The sequence below is a fragment of the Lacerta agilis genome, chromosome 2, assembly GCF_009819535.1.
Source record: "Lacerta agilis isolate rLacAgi1 chromosome 2, rLacAgi1.pri, whole genome shotgun sequence".
In the NCBI taxonomy this organism is placed as follows: Eukaryota; Metazoa; Chordata; class Lepidosauria; order Squamata; family Lacertidae; genus Lacerta; species Lacerta agilis.
The window spans coordinates 111,592,583-111,605,889 of record NC_046313.1 but is presented as its reverse complement, the minus strand read 5'-3'; the positions used below and the strand labels follow the sequence as shown (position 1 = coordinate 111,605,889).

Sequence of the window (13,307 nt, the reverse complement as noted above, 5' to 3'; positions counted from 1 at the left end):
TTTCTCTCGAAGGAGGCAGACCTGGGAATGGTAGTCAAGGAAGGATATAAGCTTATAAGGATCTAGAAACCTGTTTGAAGAAGAAGAAGAGTTTAGATTTGATATCCCGCTTTATCACTACCTGAAGGAGCCTCAAAGCGGCTAACATTCTCCTTTCCCTCCCCCCCCCCCCACAACAAACACTCTGTGAGGTGAGTAAGGCTGAGAGACTTCAAAGAAGTGTGACTAGCCCAAGGTCACTCAGCAGCTGCACATGGAAGAGCGGGGACGCAAACCCGGTTCCCCAGATTATGAGTCTACCGCTCTTAACCACTACACCATACTGGCTCTCGTTTCGAACATGTTGCCTTGTCCAGGGACCTGAAAGACCTTGTTCTCTGGTCTGTGGCTCCTGACCTTGAATGGGTGAGGCAACCTCTGGCCACATTTTTATGGCTCTTACCGTTATCCCAAGGCTCCTTGCTGGATTTCCATCCTCCCAAACCTTGTGTGAGCTTGGCCACAGGCAGGGCACCCAAGAACTTGGACCCATTGTTCACCCCACCCCAGAGAGCCACACAGAGCTCTAGAGAGCCACGCTCATGAAGTAAGCACAAAATCGAAAATTCTTTCTAGTAGCACCTTAGAGACCAACTGAGTTTATTCCTGGTATGAGCTTTCGTGTGCATGCACACGAAAGCTCATACCAGGAATAAACTCAGTTGGTCTCTAAGGTGCTACTAGAAAGAATTTTCGATTTTGTTTTGACTATGGCAGACCAACACGGCTACCCACCTGTAACTGGAAGTAAGCACAAGTTCAGATTCCTAGCAAAGTTGAAAGCCGCCCAGGAGAACCAGCATAAGAAGACCCTGCTGGCTCTGAGCACAAGACCCCTCTAATCCCTTGAGTTTTCCAGCAACTGGCATTCAGAAGTATTGCTGCCTCTGACCGTGTAAGCAGGGCCATCAATAGCCCTCTCCTCCTCCATGAATTCCTTCCATCCTCTTTTAAATCCATCAAAGTTGGTGGCTGTCGCCGTCTCTTGCGTTAAAAAATTCCATGTGCTGCATGAAAGAGGACTTTCTCTTATATGTCCTGAAAACCCCTGACCATTGGTTATGTGGGCTGCTAGAACTGGAGCCAAACAACACATGGAGGTCTACAGGTCCCCTGTCCCTGGTGTCTGAAGGAACGGACAAACAATAACCTCATGACATCATGGATAAGAGGATACAGAGAGGAGAGGACATATGATAGCCAGTGCTTTTCTTCGAAAGACAAAAAGATGTCGGTACTGTGTACCTTTGAGCATAGCTGTCAACTTTCCCCTTTTTTTAAGGGAAATTCCCTTATTCCGAATAGGATTCCTCACAAGAAAAGGGAAAAGTTGACAGCTATGACCTTTGAGTACCCCCAGAACAAAAACCTGGTGATAGCCATCTTCAAATATCTAAAGGGCTGACCTATGGAAGATGGAGCAAGCTTCTTTTCTCCTGCTCCGCAGAAGACGAAGAAGAAGAAGAGTTTGGATTTGATATCCCGCTTTATCACTACCCGAAGGAGTCTCAAAGCGGCTAAAATTCTCCTTTCCCTTCCTCCCCCACAACAAACACTCTGTGAAGTGAGTGGGGCTGAGAGACTTCAGAGAAGTGTGACTAGCCCAAGGTCACCCAGCAGCTGCATGTGGAGGAGTGGAGATGCGAACCCGGTTCACCAGATTACGAGTCTACCGCTCTTAACCACTACACCACACTGGCTCTCAGAGTAGGACCCGTATCCTAATTTTTCCAGTTACAAGAAAAAGAAAATTCCAACTAAACAGCAGGAATAACTTTCTGCCTTCAACAGCAGAATGGTCTCTCCCAGAAGGCGGTGGACACTCCTTCGTTAGAGGTTTCTAAACAGAAGTTGGATGGTCACCTGTCATATTTAATCTAGTTGAGGTTCCTGCTTCGCAGCAGGTTGGACTAGATTACTCTCCGGGGTCCCTTCCAACTCTACAATTCTATGATTGTATGTCAAGCAAAGAAAACCCACTTACCCACTGTGATGGTCATGTTTTTCAGTTCCATAATATTATCAGGTAGCTTTTGCAGCAACTGGCACATAGTCAGGTCTTGTCTCCTCCAATAAGCTCTCCCCGTGTTGATATTAATCAAGCTTTAAAATGTAAAGGAGAGAAAGAGAAACCAAGAGAAATTAAGAGCATGCATTACTTTTATTATATTTTAAGCAGGACTGTCAGGAACCATGCTGTATAATTCTGGGCGAGAGGAACAAGGACAGCAGTCGCAGGCTTCAGAGAGCACAGAGGTGGGTCGCGCAGAAGCATGATGAGAACCATCTTAAAATATCATAGGGACCTACCCATGGAAGAGGGAGCAAGCTTGTTTTCTCCTGCTCTGGAGATTAGGGCAGAAACTAATGGCTTCAAGTTACAAGAAAGAAGATTCCATCTTGACATCAAGAAGACCCTTCTGACAGTTAAGAGCTGTTCAACAGTGGAAGGGACAACCTCGGAACATGGTAGACAGTCCTTCATTGGAGGTTACTAAGCTGAGATTGGATGGCCACCTGTCAGGCATTGTTCAGCTGTGATTCCTGCATTGCAGAGGGTTCATAGAATAATAGAGTTGGAAGAGACCACAGGGGCCATCCAGTCCAACCCCCTGCCAAGCAGGAAACAGCATCAAAGCATTCCTGACAGATGGCTGTCAAGTCTCTGCTTAAAGACCTCCAAAGAAGGAGACTCCACCACACTCCTTGGCAGCAAATTCCACTGTTGAACAGCTCTTACTGTCAGGAAGTTCTTCCTAATGTTTAGGTGGAATCTTCTTTCTTGTAGTTTGAATCCATTGCCCCGTGTCCGCTTCTCTGGAGCAGCAGAAAACAACCTTTCACCCTCCTCTATATGACATCCTTTTATATATTTGAACATGGCTATCATATCACCCCTTAACCTTCTCTTCTCATCCAGGGTTGGACTGGATGAGTCCAACTTCAATGAGTCTATGCATTTAATCTTGTCTTCTTGTTTGGCTGCCATGGCGAACGGCTGCCCCTTACATCAGAGCCGTCTCGCATGGAATATTTTGAGGATGAGATGGGAGTAATCATCCTCCCAAACCCCCAGGGTCAGGGGGGCAGCTTCACCTACAGATCGCCCAACACTTGCTCCCATTCCAGAAGGAATGAGAGGGCTGGGGGGGGGGCTGGGTGTAAAGCACCGTGCGTTTCTTTGGCAAGTCTCCAAAGCTGTTGCCATGAGCCATGAACACCTGCTTTTCAAGATGAAATTTGGACTTAATAAATGGGCATGCTCTGAGCAAGGGGAGATAAAGTATTCTGCTAACTGATTCAGCCACTGGGGTGCCAAAGGATTTGAGTGGAAGAAGGATTATCATCACCATGGGACTGGTATGTTGGAACAGAAGGGTGGGCGAGCCTCCATTATCTCTTTTTGATGTATTTTCTATTTGCTATCTTACTTGGCAAATCTCCCTGGAAGGACTGACTGCCTGATTGTTTGAGTATGCAAGTGGGACTGAAAAGAAAGATTACTTCATTATTGTTATGATTATGGTTTAAGTACGGAATTAACCATGTGGAATTGGTTTATGAATTTTGCAATCACTTTTAACGGATCGGTAAAAGAAGATGGAGCGCACAAGGAGAAGGGGACGACAGAGGATGAGATGGTTGGACAGTGTTTTCGAAGCTACTAACATGAGTTTGGCCAAACTACGAGAGGCAGTGGAGGATAGGCGTGCCTGGCGTGCTCTGGTCCATGGGGTCACGAAGAGTCGGACACGACTGAACGACTGAACAACAACAAAAAAGAATAGACGATGGAAATTATTGCGCCGAGGGCCTTCTGTCGGTTCCCTCACTGCGAGACACAAAGCTACAGGGAACCAGGCAGAGGGCCTTCTCGGTAGTGGCGCCCACCCATCAGGGGTCAGAGAGATAAACAACTACCTGACATTTAGAAAATACCTGAAGGCAGCCCTGTTTAGGGAAGTTTTTAATCTGTGACTTTGTATTGTATTTTAATATTTGTTGGAAGCCGCTCAGAGTGGCCGGGGAGACCCAGCCAGATGGGCGGGGTATAAATAAATAAATAAATAATATTATAAAGTACAGGCTTATTTGTCTTGGAAGGAGATAAAACAAAGAAGTTTCGATATATGCCTGGTACAAATGGCGGAAAGCCAGTTTTCCTCCAGCTCAGGATGTGTCACAGTGGAAATTTACAGGCATGAGAAGTGAAAGTGAATTGCCACTGACAGACTGTCGGAGTACAAAGAGGGAAACAAAGAAAATAAACATGAGGGATTTTTTCCCCACACAGAATCATACTATATTGGTCTAATCCACTTCCTAGACGAACTCAGAGACTGTTAAAAACAAATGAAGGATCCACATCGGAATGTCTTACCGGAACTACCTGGCCTTATTAAGAGAAGCAGCACAATTGTGAGTGAGATCTTCACTCCCCGAACCTCAGAGAATGGGAAGTCAACCAAAGACCAGAGGCGTAGGAAGGTCAAGTGGTACCCGCTGCGGAAAATTTATTGTCACCCCCCATTGATTCCCCCCCTGCAGAAATGGTTTTACGTTATTTCATATTTTTTTACAATAACAAGTAATAATAATAATAAAACTTTTATTTATACCCCGCCCTCCCCGGCCGAAGTCGGGCTCAGGGTGGCTAACATCAGATACATAACATTGGTATAAAATCAAACAATAATTAAATTACCTCCTAAAAACATCTCAAAATCAAATTAAAGTCTAATTAGATGGCTTTCCACAGGGTTAGGGTTGGGAACAGTAAGTGCTCCACTGAACTGAAATTTCAGCCTTCACGACATAGGAAAACAGCCAAGTAAACAGCTATTTTGGTGGAGGAGGGTCAAGATATTAACCGATATGAAAGAAATTTCATATATAGCTATATAATCCCTAGTATAGTAAGATAAGACCTTTGGAGCAGGCATTAAAAAAAAAAGTTTTTAATGAACCGCCCTAGTAGGGCAGTAATTGTTCCTTGATAATTTGTCACCCCTCCATTATGGAACATGGGGCGGACCGCCCCCTACGCCCCCCTTGCTACGCCCATGCCAAAGACTTCTAATTTGGCATAAAAATTTGAATCGTTTGATTATTTTATAATTGGAATGCTTTTAATGTGGCTTTTATTGGATTGTTAAAATGGAAAACTTAATAAATATATATATATTTAAATCTGCTGCTTTCATGTAAACTGCCTTATGAACCTTCACAGAAAGTTACAGGTGGGTAGCCGTGTTGGTCTGCCATAGTCAAAACAAAATAAAATAAATTCCTTCCAGTAGCACCTTAGAGACCAACTAAGTTTGTTCTTGGTATGAGCTTTCGTGTGCATGCACACTTCTTCAGATGCTTCTTCTTGCATGCACACGAAAGCTCATACCAAGAACAAACTTAGTTGGTCTCTAAGGTGCTACTGGAAGGAATTTTTTATTTTATTTTGTCTTCACAGAAAGGTGGGGTATAAATGCATTCATACAGGTGAAATGTGTTGAGGAAGAGGAGAGAAGGACCCACAACTCACCACGCTCTGCTAGCAGACTGGTCTCCATTCATCTTGCAGGGCTGAGATGCCACAGTGGCAGGATCTGTCTCTTGCCACTCGTAGGTCCCCTTGTAGTTGGATGGCGGTGTGTGCTGAGAGCACGTCTTTGGGTCTTGGAGCAAGAGCAGACCATGAGAGCCAATCCCACTGGACCCATCCCAGCCACCCCAGCATCCTTTCCCCCCAACAACCTCCAGAGCATGAAGGCAAGAGCCCTTCCCCTGTTTTGCTGCCCAGCAAACAAACCATCAGTCTTAACTCCCTTCTAAAACTGCCATCGCATCCACAGTATACAGCTATTGAATTGTATATATACAACAGTGAATTTACCAGGCGATGGTAAAGAGATCTCTTCCTATACAGTGGTACCTTGGTTCTCAAACTTAATCTATTCCGGAAGTCCATTCCAAAACCAAAGTGTTCCAAAACCAAGGCGTGCTTTCCCATAGAAAGTAATGCAAAACGGGTTGATCCGTTCCAGACTTTTTAAAACAACCCCTAAAACAGCAATTTAACATGATTTTTACTATCTAACAAGACCATTGATCCACAAAATGAAAGCAATCATCAGTGTAAAGGTAAAGGGACCCCTGACCATCAGGTCCAGTCGTGTCCGACTCTGGGGTTGCGGCGCTCATCTTGCTCTATAGGCCGAGGGAGCCAGTGTTTGTCCGCAGACAGCTTCCGGGTCATGTGGCCAGCATGACTAAGCTGCTTCTGGCGAACCAGAGCAGCGCATGGAAACGCCATTTACCTTCCTGTCGGAGCGGTCCCTATTTATCTACTTCCATTTTGATGTGCTTTCGAACTGCTAGGTGGGCAGGAGCTGGGACCGAGCAACGGGAGCTCACCCCATTGTGGGGATTGGAACCGACCTTCTGATCAGCAAGCCCTAGGCTCTGTGGTTTAACCCACAGCACCACCTGGGTCCCTTAATCATCAGTGTACTGTACTACAAAATAAATAAGACAGTATTGCAGATGATAAAAATTAAAATTAATTTTTCCCCCTTAACTGCACTGATGATAGTCATTGTTTGGATGGGGGCCTTTTATCCATTTCTGCAGTCACACAATCAAGCAATCAGTAGCTGAACAGGGTTCCACACAGTCACAAAAACAAATTAACCAAAAAAGCCTCCGAAACAAAAACGCAAAATAAATAGCGAAAACAAAAGCGCCAAACTTAAACCGTTCCGGAAGTCCGTTTGACTTCCGAAATGTTCAGAAACCAAGGCGGGGCTTCTGATTGGTGCAGGCGCCCTGGAAACAATAGCCAACAGCCGCATCAGATGTTCGGCTTCCCAAAAATGTTCGAAAAACGGAACACTTACTTCGGGGTTTTCAGCGTTTGAGAACTAAGGCATTTGAGTACCAAGGCGTTTGAGAACCAAGGTACCACTGTATATATACAACAGGTAATTTACCAGGAGATGGTAAAGAGATCTCTTCATACACAGAGATTTACATTGGCTGGGGCACCGCTCACACAAACCACAACGAAAATTGTGTTTCCCTTTTCCTTTGAGGCCACAAAGTACAAAATGGCAACCCAGCAATTCCTTTATCAGAGAGAGCCAGCAGGGTGCAGAAACGGGCATGCTCACAGCAACAGATGTTGTGGCAGGGCTCTGTTCAACTGAGCCTTGAGGCCACAGACACCTGGGTTCAAATCCCCTCCCAGTCATAAAGCTCACTGCCAGTGGCGGAGGGAGGCTCTGCGCTACCTGGGGCGCCAAAAGGAAACGGCCCGGGGGGCAGGGCGTCGTGACGTCAAATTGTGCCGCCGCCGCTTCCGCAGCCCCCTTTTAAGTCGCAGGGCGAAAAGGCGGCTTGTGGGGATGCCGAGCTCCCAGGGTGACGGAGGGAGCGGTGGCGTGTGGGAGTGGCGGGAGGGGCTGCCACTTGTCACCCCCACGCGCCGCCATTCACTCTGTTGCCCCGGGAGCAGCAGCACCGCACACACCATGCGCTGCTGCTCCCGGGGCGATGGAGCGAGTGGCGGCGCGTGGGGGTGACAAGCAGTGGCTCCTCCTGCCACTCCCCACGCACCGCCGGTCACCCCAGGAGCAGCAGCGCTGCACAGACGGGGTGCTCGCTCGGCTGTGCGCTGCTGCTCCCGGGGTGACGGAGCGGCGGGGCGTGGGGGTGGCGGGAGGGGGCCGCTGCTTGTCACCCCCACCCTCCCCTGTCACCCGGGGCGTGCCGCCCCCCCGCCCCCCCCAGTGACACCCCTGCTCACTGCATCATCTTGCACTGTTCACCATCTTTCAGCCTAGCCTACTGCGCAGGGTCATTGTGAGAATAGAAAACGGGAAGCTGGGTGTGCTGTTTTGCGCTCCTTGGGGGATGGTCAGGATTAAGAAACCACCATCATCTGTTTACTAGTGTGCCACTTTCCCACAGAATTGTGCCCAAAGTGGCTCACAACAAACCAAACAAGCCTTCAGTCTAACAACTGTTCTCAGCAGGCATTTCAAAGAAGGTTGTGTTTTTTTTGGCCACTGGTTTTGTGCTTAACTTTTAACTGATTTCTGCAGTGTATCCCTGTATTATATCCCATCCTGCATTTCTACTGTAAAGCGCTTAGAAGCTATGGGGTTGAGCAGTAGTAGATAAACTGCTAAACTGAAAAATGTATTAGAAGTAACCTCCACAACAGTAAGTAAATACTGTACACACACACACACACACAATCCATGCAACACTGCGTGAAACAGCACAAATAAGCCAACCTTGATTTGACAGCTTAAATCTGATGGATACATTACCAAAGTAAACAACAGTGACATCTTTAGATTCCATTGAAAGAGGCTTCTCAGTATGACTGCCAATCAAGGTATCCTGTAACCTTTTCCTGATGTTTTCTCTGGATTGGTGAGATGTGGCTTTGATGACAGACTTCGAGGAAAAGCTGAAAGCACAGACAGACAGACAGACAGACAACCCTTGGAAGGCTTGCACTTTCCATTGGGGGGTCAACCTTGGCATCTCTTCCCAATACAGACTTCTACCTTTGCCCCTAAGCCAGTGCAGAGAGCATTTCCCTCATCTCTGAAGACACAAAGGGAACCCTCACACATCAGGGATCAGGGGAGGTTCCTCTGGCTCAGTCGATCAATCACTTATTATCACTGTCGAACAGTAAGAGCTGTTCGACCGTGGAATTTGCTGCCACGGAGTGTGGTGGAGTCTCCTTCTTTGGAGGTCTTTAAGCGGAGGCTTGACAGGAATGCTTTGATGGTGTTTCCTGCTTGTCAGGGGGTTGGACTGGATGGCCCTTGTGGTCTCTTCCAACTCTAGGATTCTATGATTCTATTATACAGTCACAGGGGCATAAAGCTCAAAGGGTGTTGTTGCCAACGAACGTCCCGTCAACTCCCTCTCTTTGTCCAGAAATGGTGAAACTGCAACCAAAGCTGGGGCAGCCTTCCACCAGAACTAACACACTAATGATGGAGCCAGTTTGGGAAAGGAGGAGGAGCGTCTCTCATAACTTCCAAGGGGCTTTAACAACATCACATTTAAGTCCTTTCCGAAGGTTAGTTCCAGTCTTCTTTCTGACAATGGTCATCTTCTCACCCTGTGGAACGCCCTCCCATCAGATGCCAAAGAAGGAAACAACTATATGACATTTAGAAGACATCTGAAGAGAAGAAGAAGAAGAGTTTGGATTTGATATACCGCTTTCTCACTACCCGAAGGAGTCTCAAAGCGGCTAACATTCTCCTTTCCCTTCTTCCCCCACAACAAACACTTTGTGAGGTGAGTGGGGCTGAGAGACTTCAGAGAAGTGTGACTAGCCCAAGGTCACCCAGCAGCTGCATGTGGAGGAGTGGAGACATGAACCCGGTTCCCCAGATTACGAGTCTACCACTCTTAACCACTACACCACACTGGCTCTCCTGAAGGCAGTCCTGTTTAGGGAAGTTTTTTATGACTGGTGTTTTAATGTATTTTTAATCTTTTGTTGGAAGCCGCCCAGAGTGGCTAGGGAAACCCAGCCAGACGGGCGGGGTAGAAATAATAATTTATTACTCTTATTATTATTATTATTCTAATTCTTCTTCTTATTATTATTCTCCACTGAGTCTGCCAGTCCTATGGATTTCCATGGTGCTTATTTACTGGGGGAAAATGCTGGGGTGGGCGAGTTCCTTTTGAAACACAGGAGGTTGCCTTGAACCAAGTTGGAACATTGCTCCATCTAGCTCAGGCGTCTCTGCTCCTCCACATGCAGCTGCTGGGTGACCTTGGGCTAGTCACACTTCTTTGAAGTCTCTCAGCCCCACTCACCTCACAGAGTGTTTGTTGTGGGGGAGGAAGGGAAAGGAGAAAGGAAAGGGAAAGGAGCCGCTTTGAGACGCCTTCAGGTAGTGATAAAGCGGGATATCAAATCCAAACTCTTCTTCTTCTTCTTCATTGGATGGTCCCACGACTTCCAATGTTATGAGAGAGAAAGGCTTTTCTCCATTCACTGTTTGTGTACCGTGCAACATTTTACAACTGCCCCTTTCTCACCCCTTTCTCACCTTTTCTCTAAAAACTGCCAAACTCTGCAACCATTTCCCATGGGGGAGGCGCTCCATCCCCTTGATCATTTTTGTTGCCCCTTTCTGACGGCTGCCTGCCTTTGAGTAGCAACTGCTTCTAGCCTTCCTGACCCTCTGCCACTGGCCCGTATCTCAAGCGGGGTCTCTCCTCTGACCCTCCTCTGCTTGCTTTGGGACTCAGCCCCTGTCTGATGGTCAAGCACAGACACCTGTCCCTGGCCCACTACAAGACAGGTCATGGTGGAGAAGCTCCTGGGTAAGAAGGGGTGCAAACCACCCCTCTCTTCACCAACATGCCACTTCCTGGAAGCATTTGTGGCGCGTTCTAAGCACTTGATGTTACATGGGTTAATGGTGAGGTCTGCAGTAACATATCCCAGAATCCTCTGCAATATGCATGTAGATTCTGCAGCATCAGGGGCGTAGCAAGGGGGGCGGGCCGCCCCGGGTTCCATAATGGAGGGGGTGACAAATTATCAAGGAACAATTTTTTTTGAATTTTTTTTTTAAATGCCCGCTCCAAAAGTCTTATCTTACTATACCTGGGATTATATAGCTATATATGAAATTTCATGCATATCGGTTAATATCGTGACCCTCCTCCACCAAAGTAGATGTTCACTTGGCTGCTTTCCTATGTCATGAAGACTGAAATTTCAGTTAAGAGAACACTTACTGTTCCCAACCCTAACCCTGTGGAAAGCCATCTAATTTGACTTTATTTAATTATTGTTTGATTTTATACCAATGTTATGTATCTGATGTTAGCCACCCTGAGTCCGACTTTGGCCGGGGAGGGTGGGATATAAATAAAAGTGTTTTTTAAAATTATTACTTGTTATTATTCCTTTGTAAGAAAATATGAAATAACGTAAAACAATTTTTGCGGGGGGGGGGGTCAATGGGGGGGGTTGACAAAAAAAAATCCACACCGGGTACCACCTGGCCTTCCCATGCCTCGGGGGGGGGGCAATTTTTTTTTTGCCCCCGGGTACCAATTTACCTTGCTACGCCCCTGTGCAGCATGAGCACAGTAAATGTGCAAATCACTTTCCGGAGGCAAAAAGTGTAGAAACAGCTACTTGAGGAAAATGAACAGCCTACCTTTCAGGAGCCTGGTTTTCATCTCTCTTCAGTTCACAATATGCAAAGTAAAAAAAAAAAATCAAAAAGAGGTGATTACTAAGGAATGATATCTTAAATGCAAGAGCTCAATCAAGACGATTTAGCAGAAGAAAGGCAGCTGATTAGCTCATACTTGTTACAATGGAATATTCTAACGTCAATTGCCCTCCGTGTGCCATGAAAGCCTTTGGAACGACACCATGTTTCTCTGACATCACACGGCATTTTGAGTAGTCCCTTAGTTTGACTATTAAATGCTCTGATAATTGCCTTCTGCAGTTTTTCACTCTGTGATGAGGGAAAACTGAAAGTCACTCAGCCCTCCGAGAACGTTTGGAGCAATTTAAAGCAATTTCAGGTTCCTTGGATACAGGGAATCTCAAAAGGTTGACTTGGGGGGGGGGGACAGCCAGTTCTGAAAAATGGATGTACCTGAGGACAGGAAAGGGAGATTCTACAAAGCAAACCAAAACAAAAACCATTTATACTGTTATAAGATTGGGGGCCAGGGGTCAGTCTGGATTATATCTGTGGATTCCTTCCAGGCCTGCTACTCTAGTTTAGAATCTAGCAGAAAAGGCCCCGTTTCTTTGTAAGATAATGACTTTAGTTGTCTAGTTAATTGCCACCACTGACATGTCCAAAGAGGCTGCTCTGTTGCCATAGGGACAAATGGGAGGCAGGCATAGAGACAACAGGCAGGGTGCCACATCATCCTAGGATGGAGAATAGGCCAAGGGGACCTGTGTGTTTGTGAGTTTTGGCTGATGCTGGAAGCACATAGCTGTCAAGTATCCCGTATTGGCCGGGATTCTCCCGTTTTTAAACACGTTTCCCGCTGCTATCCCGGATGAGTCAAAAACCCGTTTATTCCCGGGTTGTGCTCAACAGCTTGTTTCGCTCCCCTCCGGCCGTACGCCTTGCAGGCCTGCCAAGCACAGAGGGAGGCTGCTGAAGCTGGCTGTCGAGCGACAGGCGCTCCTCAGCCTAGGAAAGCAGGAGGGAGGCAGCGGAGGTGGAGGTGGAGCCCTCCCCCTTGGGGTTTCCCCTCCTCCCAGGCCAGAGGGCCGGGAATGCCCGGGGGGAGGAGAGACAAGCCGTCGGCGCTTCCCTCGGCTGCAAGCGGAGCAGGAGAGCCAGGAGAGAGAGCGAGAAGCCGTTGGGGGGAGCGCTTCGTTGGCAGCCCGGCCAAGCTTTCTCTCTTTCTCTCCTCCCCAGCTGGCTGCTGCGCCGGAACCGGCAGCACTTCCAGGGGCCAGGCGCGCCTCTCGCCCGGCGGGCGGGCGGGCTGGCCTGCTTCGCCCTCCTCTGCTCGCCGGAGGGACTGCTTGCCTGCCTGCCTGCTGGCCCTGCTCGACGGGGCGCAGAGAAAGCCGTGCCGGCCGGCACGCCACTGTCATAGCCGCCTATCGCGGGGCTGAAGTAGCCAGCGCACAGCCTCTTCCTTCGGCCGGCCTGGATTGAAGCCTCCAGGCTCCACCGGACTCTGCTGCTGTTGCCTCCGCAGCAGTGGACGCCGGTGGTGGTGGCGTTTGTGGAGAAGCGGGAGGCGGCGGCCAAGAAACGGGAAGGAGGAGAAAGAGGAGGTGGCGGGCGGCTATGGAGCCTGAGGCAGCAGCAGCGGACAAACCCAGCGACCCCGAGCCGGCGTCCACGTCCTCCTCCTTCCAGGCCCGGCTGTGGAGAAACCTGCAGCTGGGCGGCAAGAGCAAGGGCAGCAGCAGCAAAGCGGGAGCCACCGAGCGCCGCAGTGCCGTCGCTTCCTCGCGCTCAAGTCGAACAGCAGCAGCAGCCTCCGGCACAAGGAGGATTTGCTGAGCAGTGGAGGAGGCTGTCCCTCGGCTATTGGCGAGGACAGAGAGGAGCCGGCCGTGCGGCAGCGGCTTGACCAGCGGGGGAAAGGCGGTTTCCCCCTTTTCAGTTTCTTCTGAAACTGGTAGCAGTAGTTAGCGGCAGAGGCGGTGTGGGGGAAGAGCGCTGATGTCACGTTCTAGCTGCTCCGCCCACTTTTGCTTCTGGCTCCGCCCACCA

The 13,307-nt window shown here is 48.4% G+C and overlaps 1 protein-coding gene across 1 annotated transcript in view; it reads right to left on the bottom strand.

Moving 5' to 3' along the window:
- The window catches only part of LOC117042444 (adhesion G-protein coupled receptor G4-like), a 35,675-nt gene extending 22,999 nt beyond the window's left edge, over positions 1 to 12,676 (bottom strand). Inside the window, exons 1-4 of the mRNA XM_033141991.1 lie at positions 12,609 to 12,676; positions 8,370 to 8,512; positions 5,579 to 5,711; positions 2,024 to 2,142 (exon numbers count right to left, since the gene is read on the bottom strand). Coding sequence (XP_032997882.1) covers positions 2,024 to 2,142; positions 5,579 to 5,711; positions 8,370 to 8,512; positions 12,609 to 12,676 — 463 coding nt within the window. The remainder of the gene's footprint in view (positions 1 to 2,023; positions 2,143 to 5,578; positions 5,712 to 8,369; positions 8,513 to 12,608) is intronic.
- Positions 12,677 to 13,307: the final 631 nt, after the last annotated feature.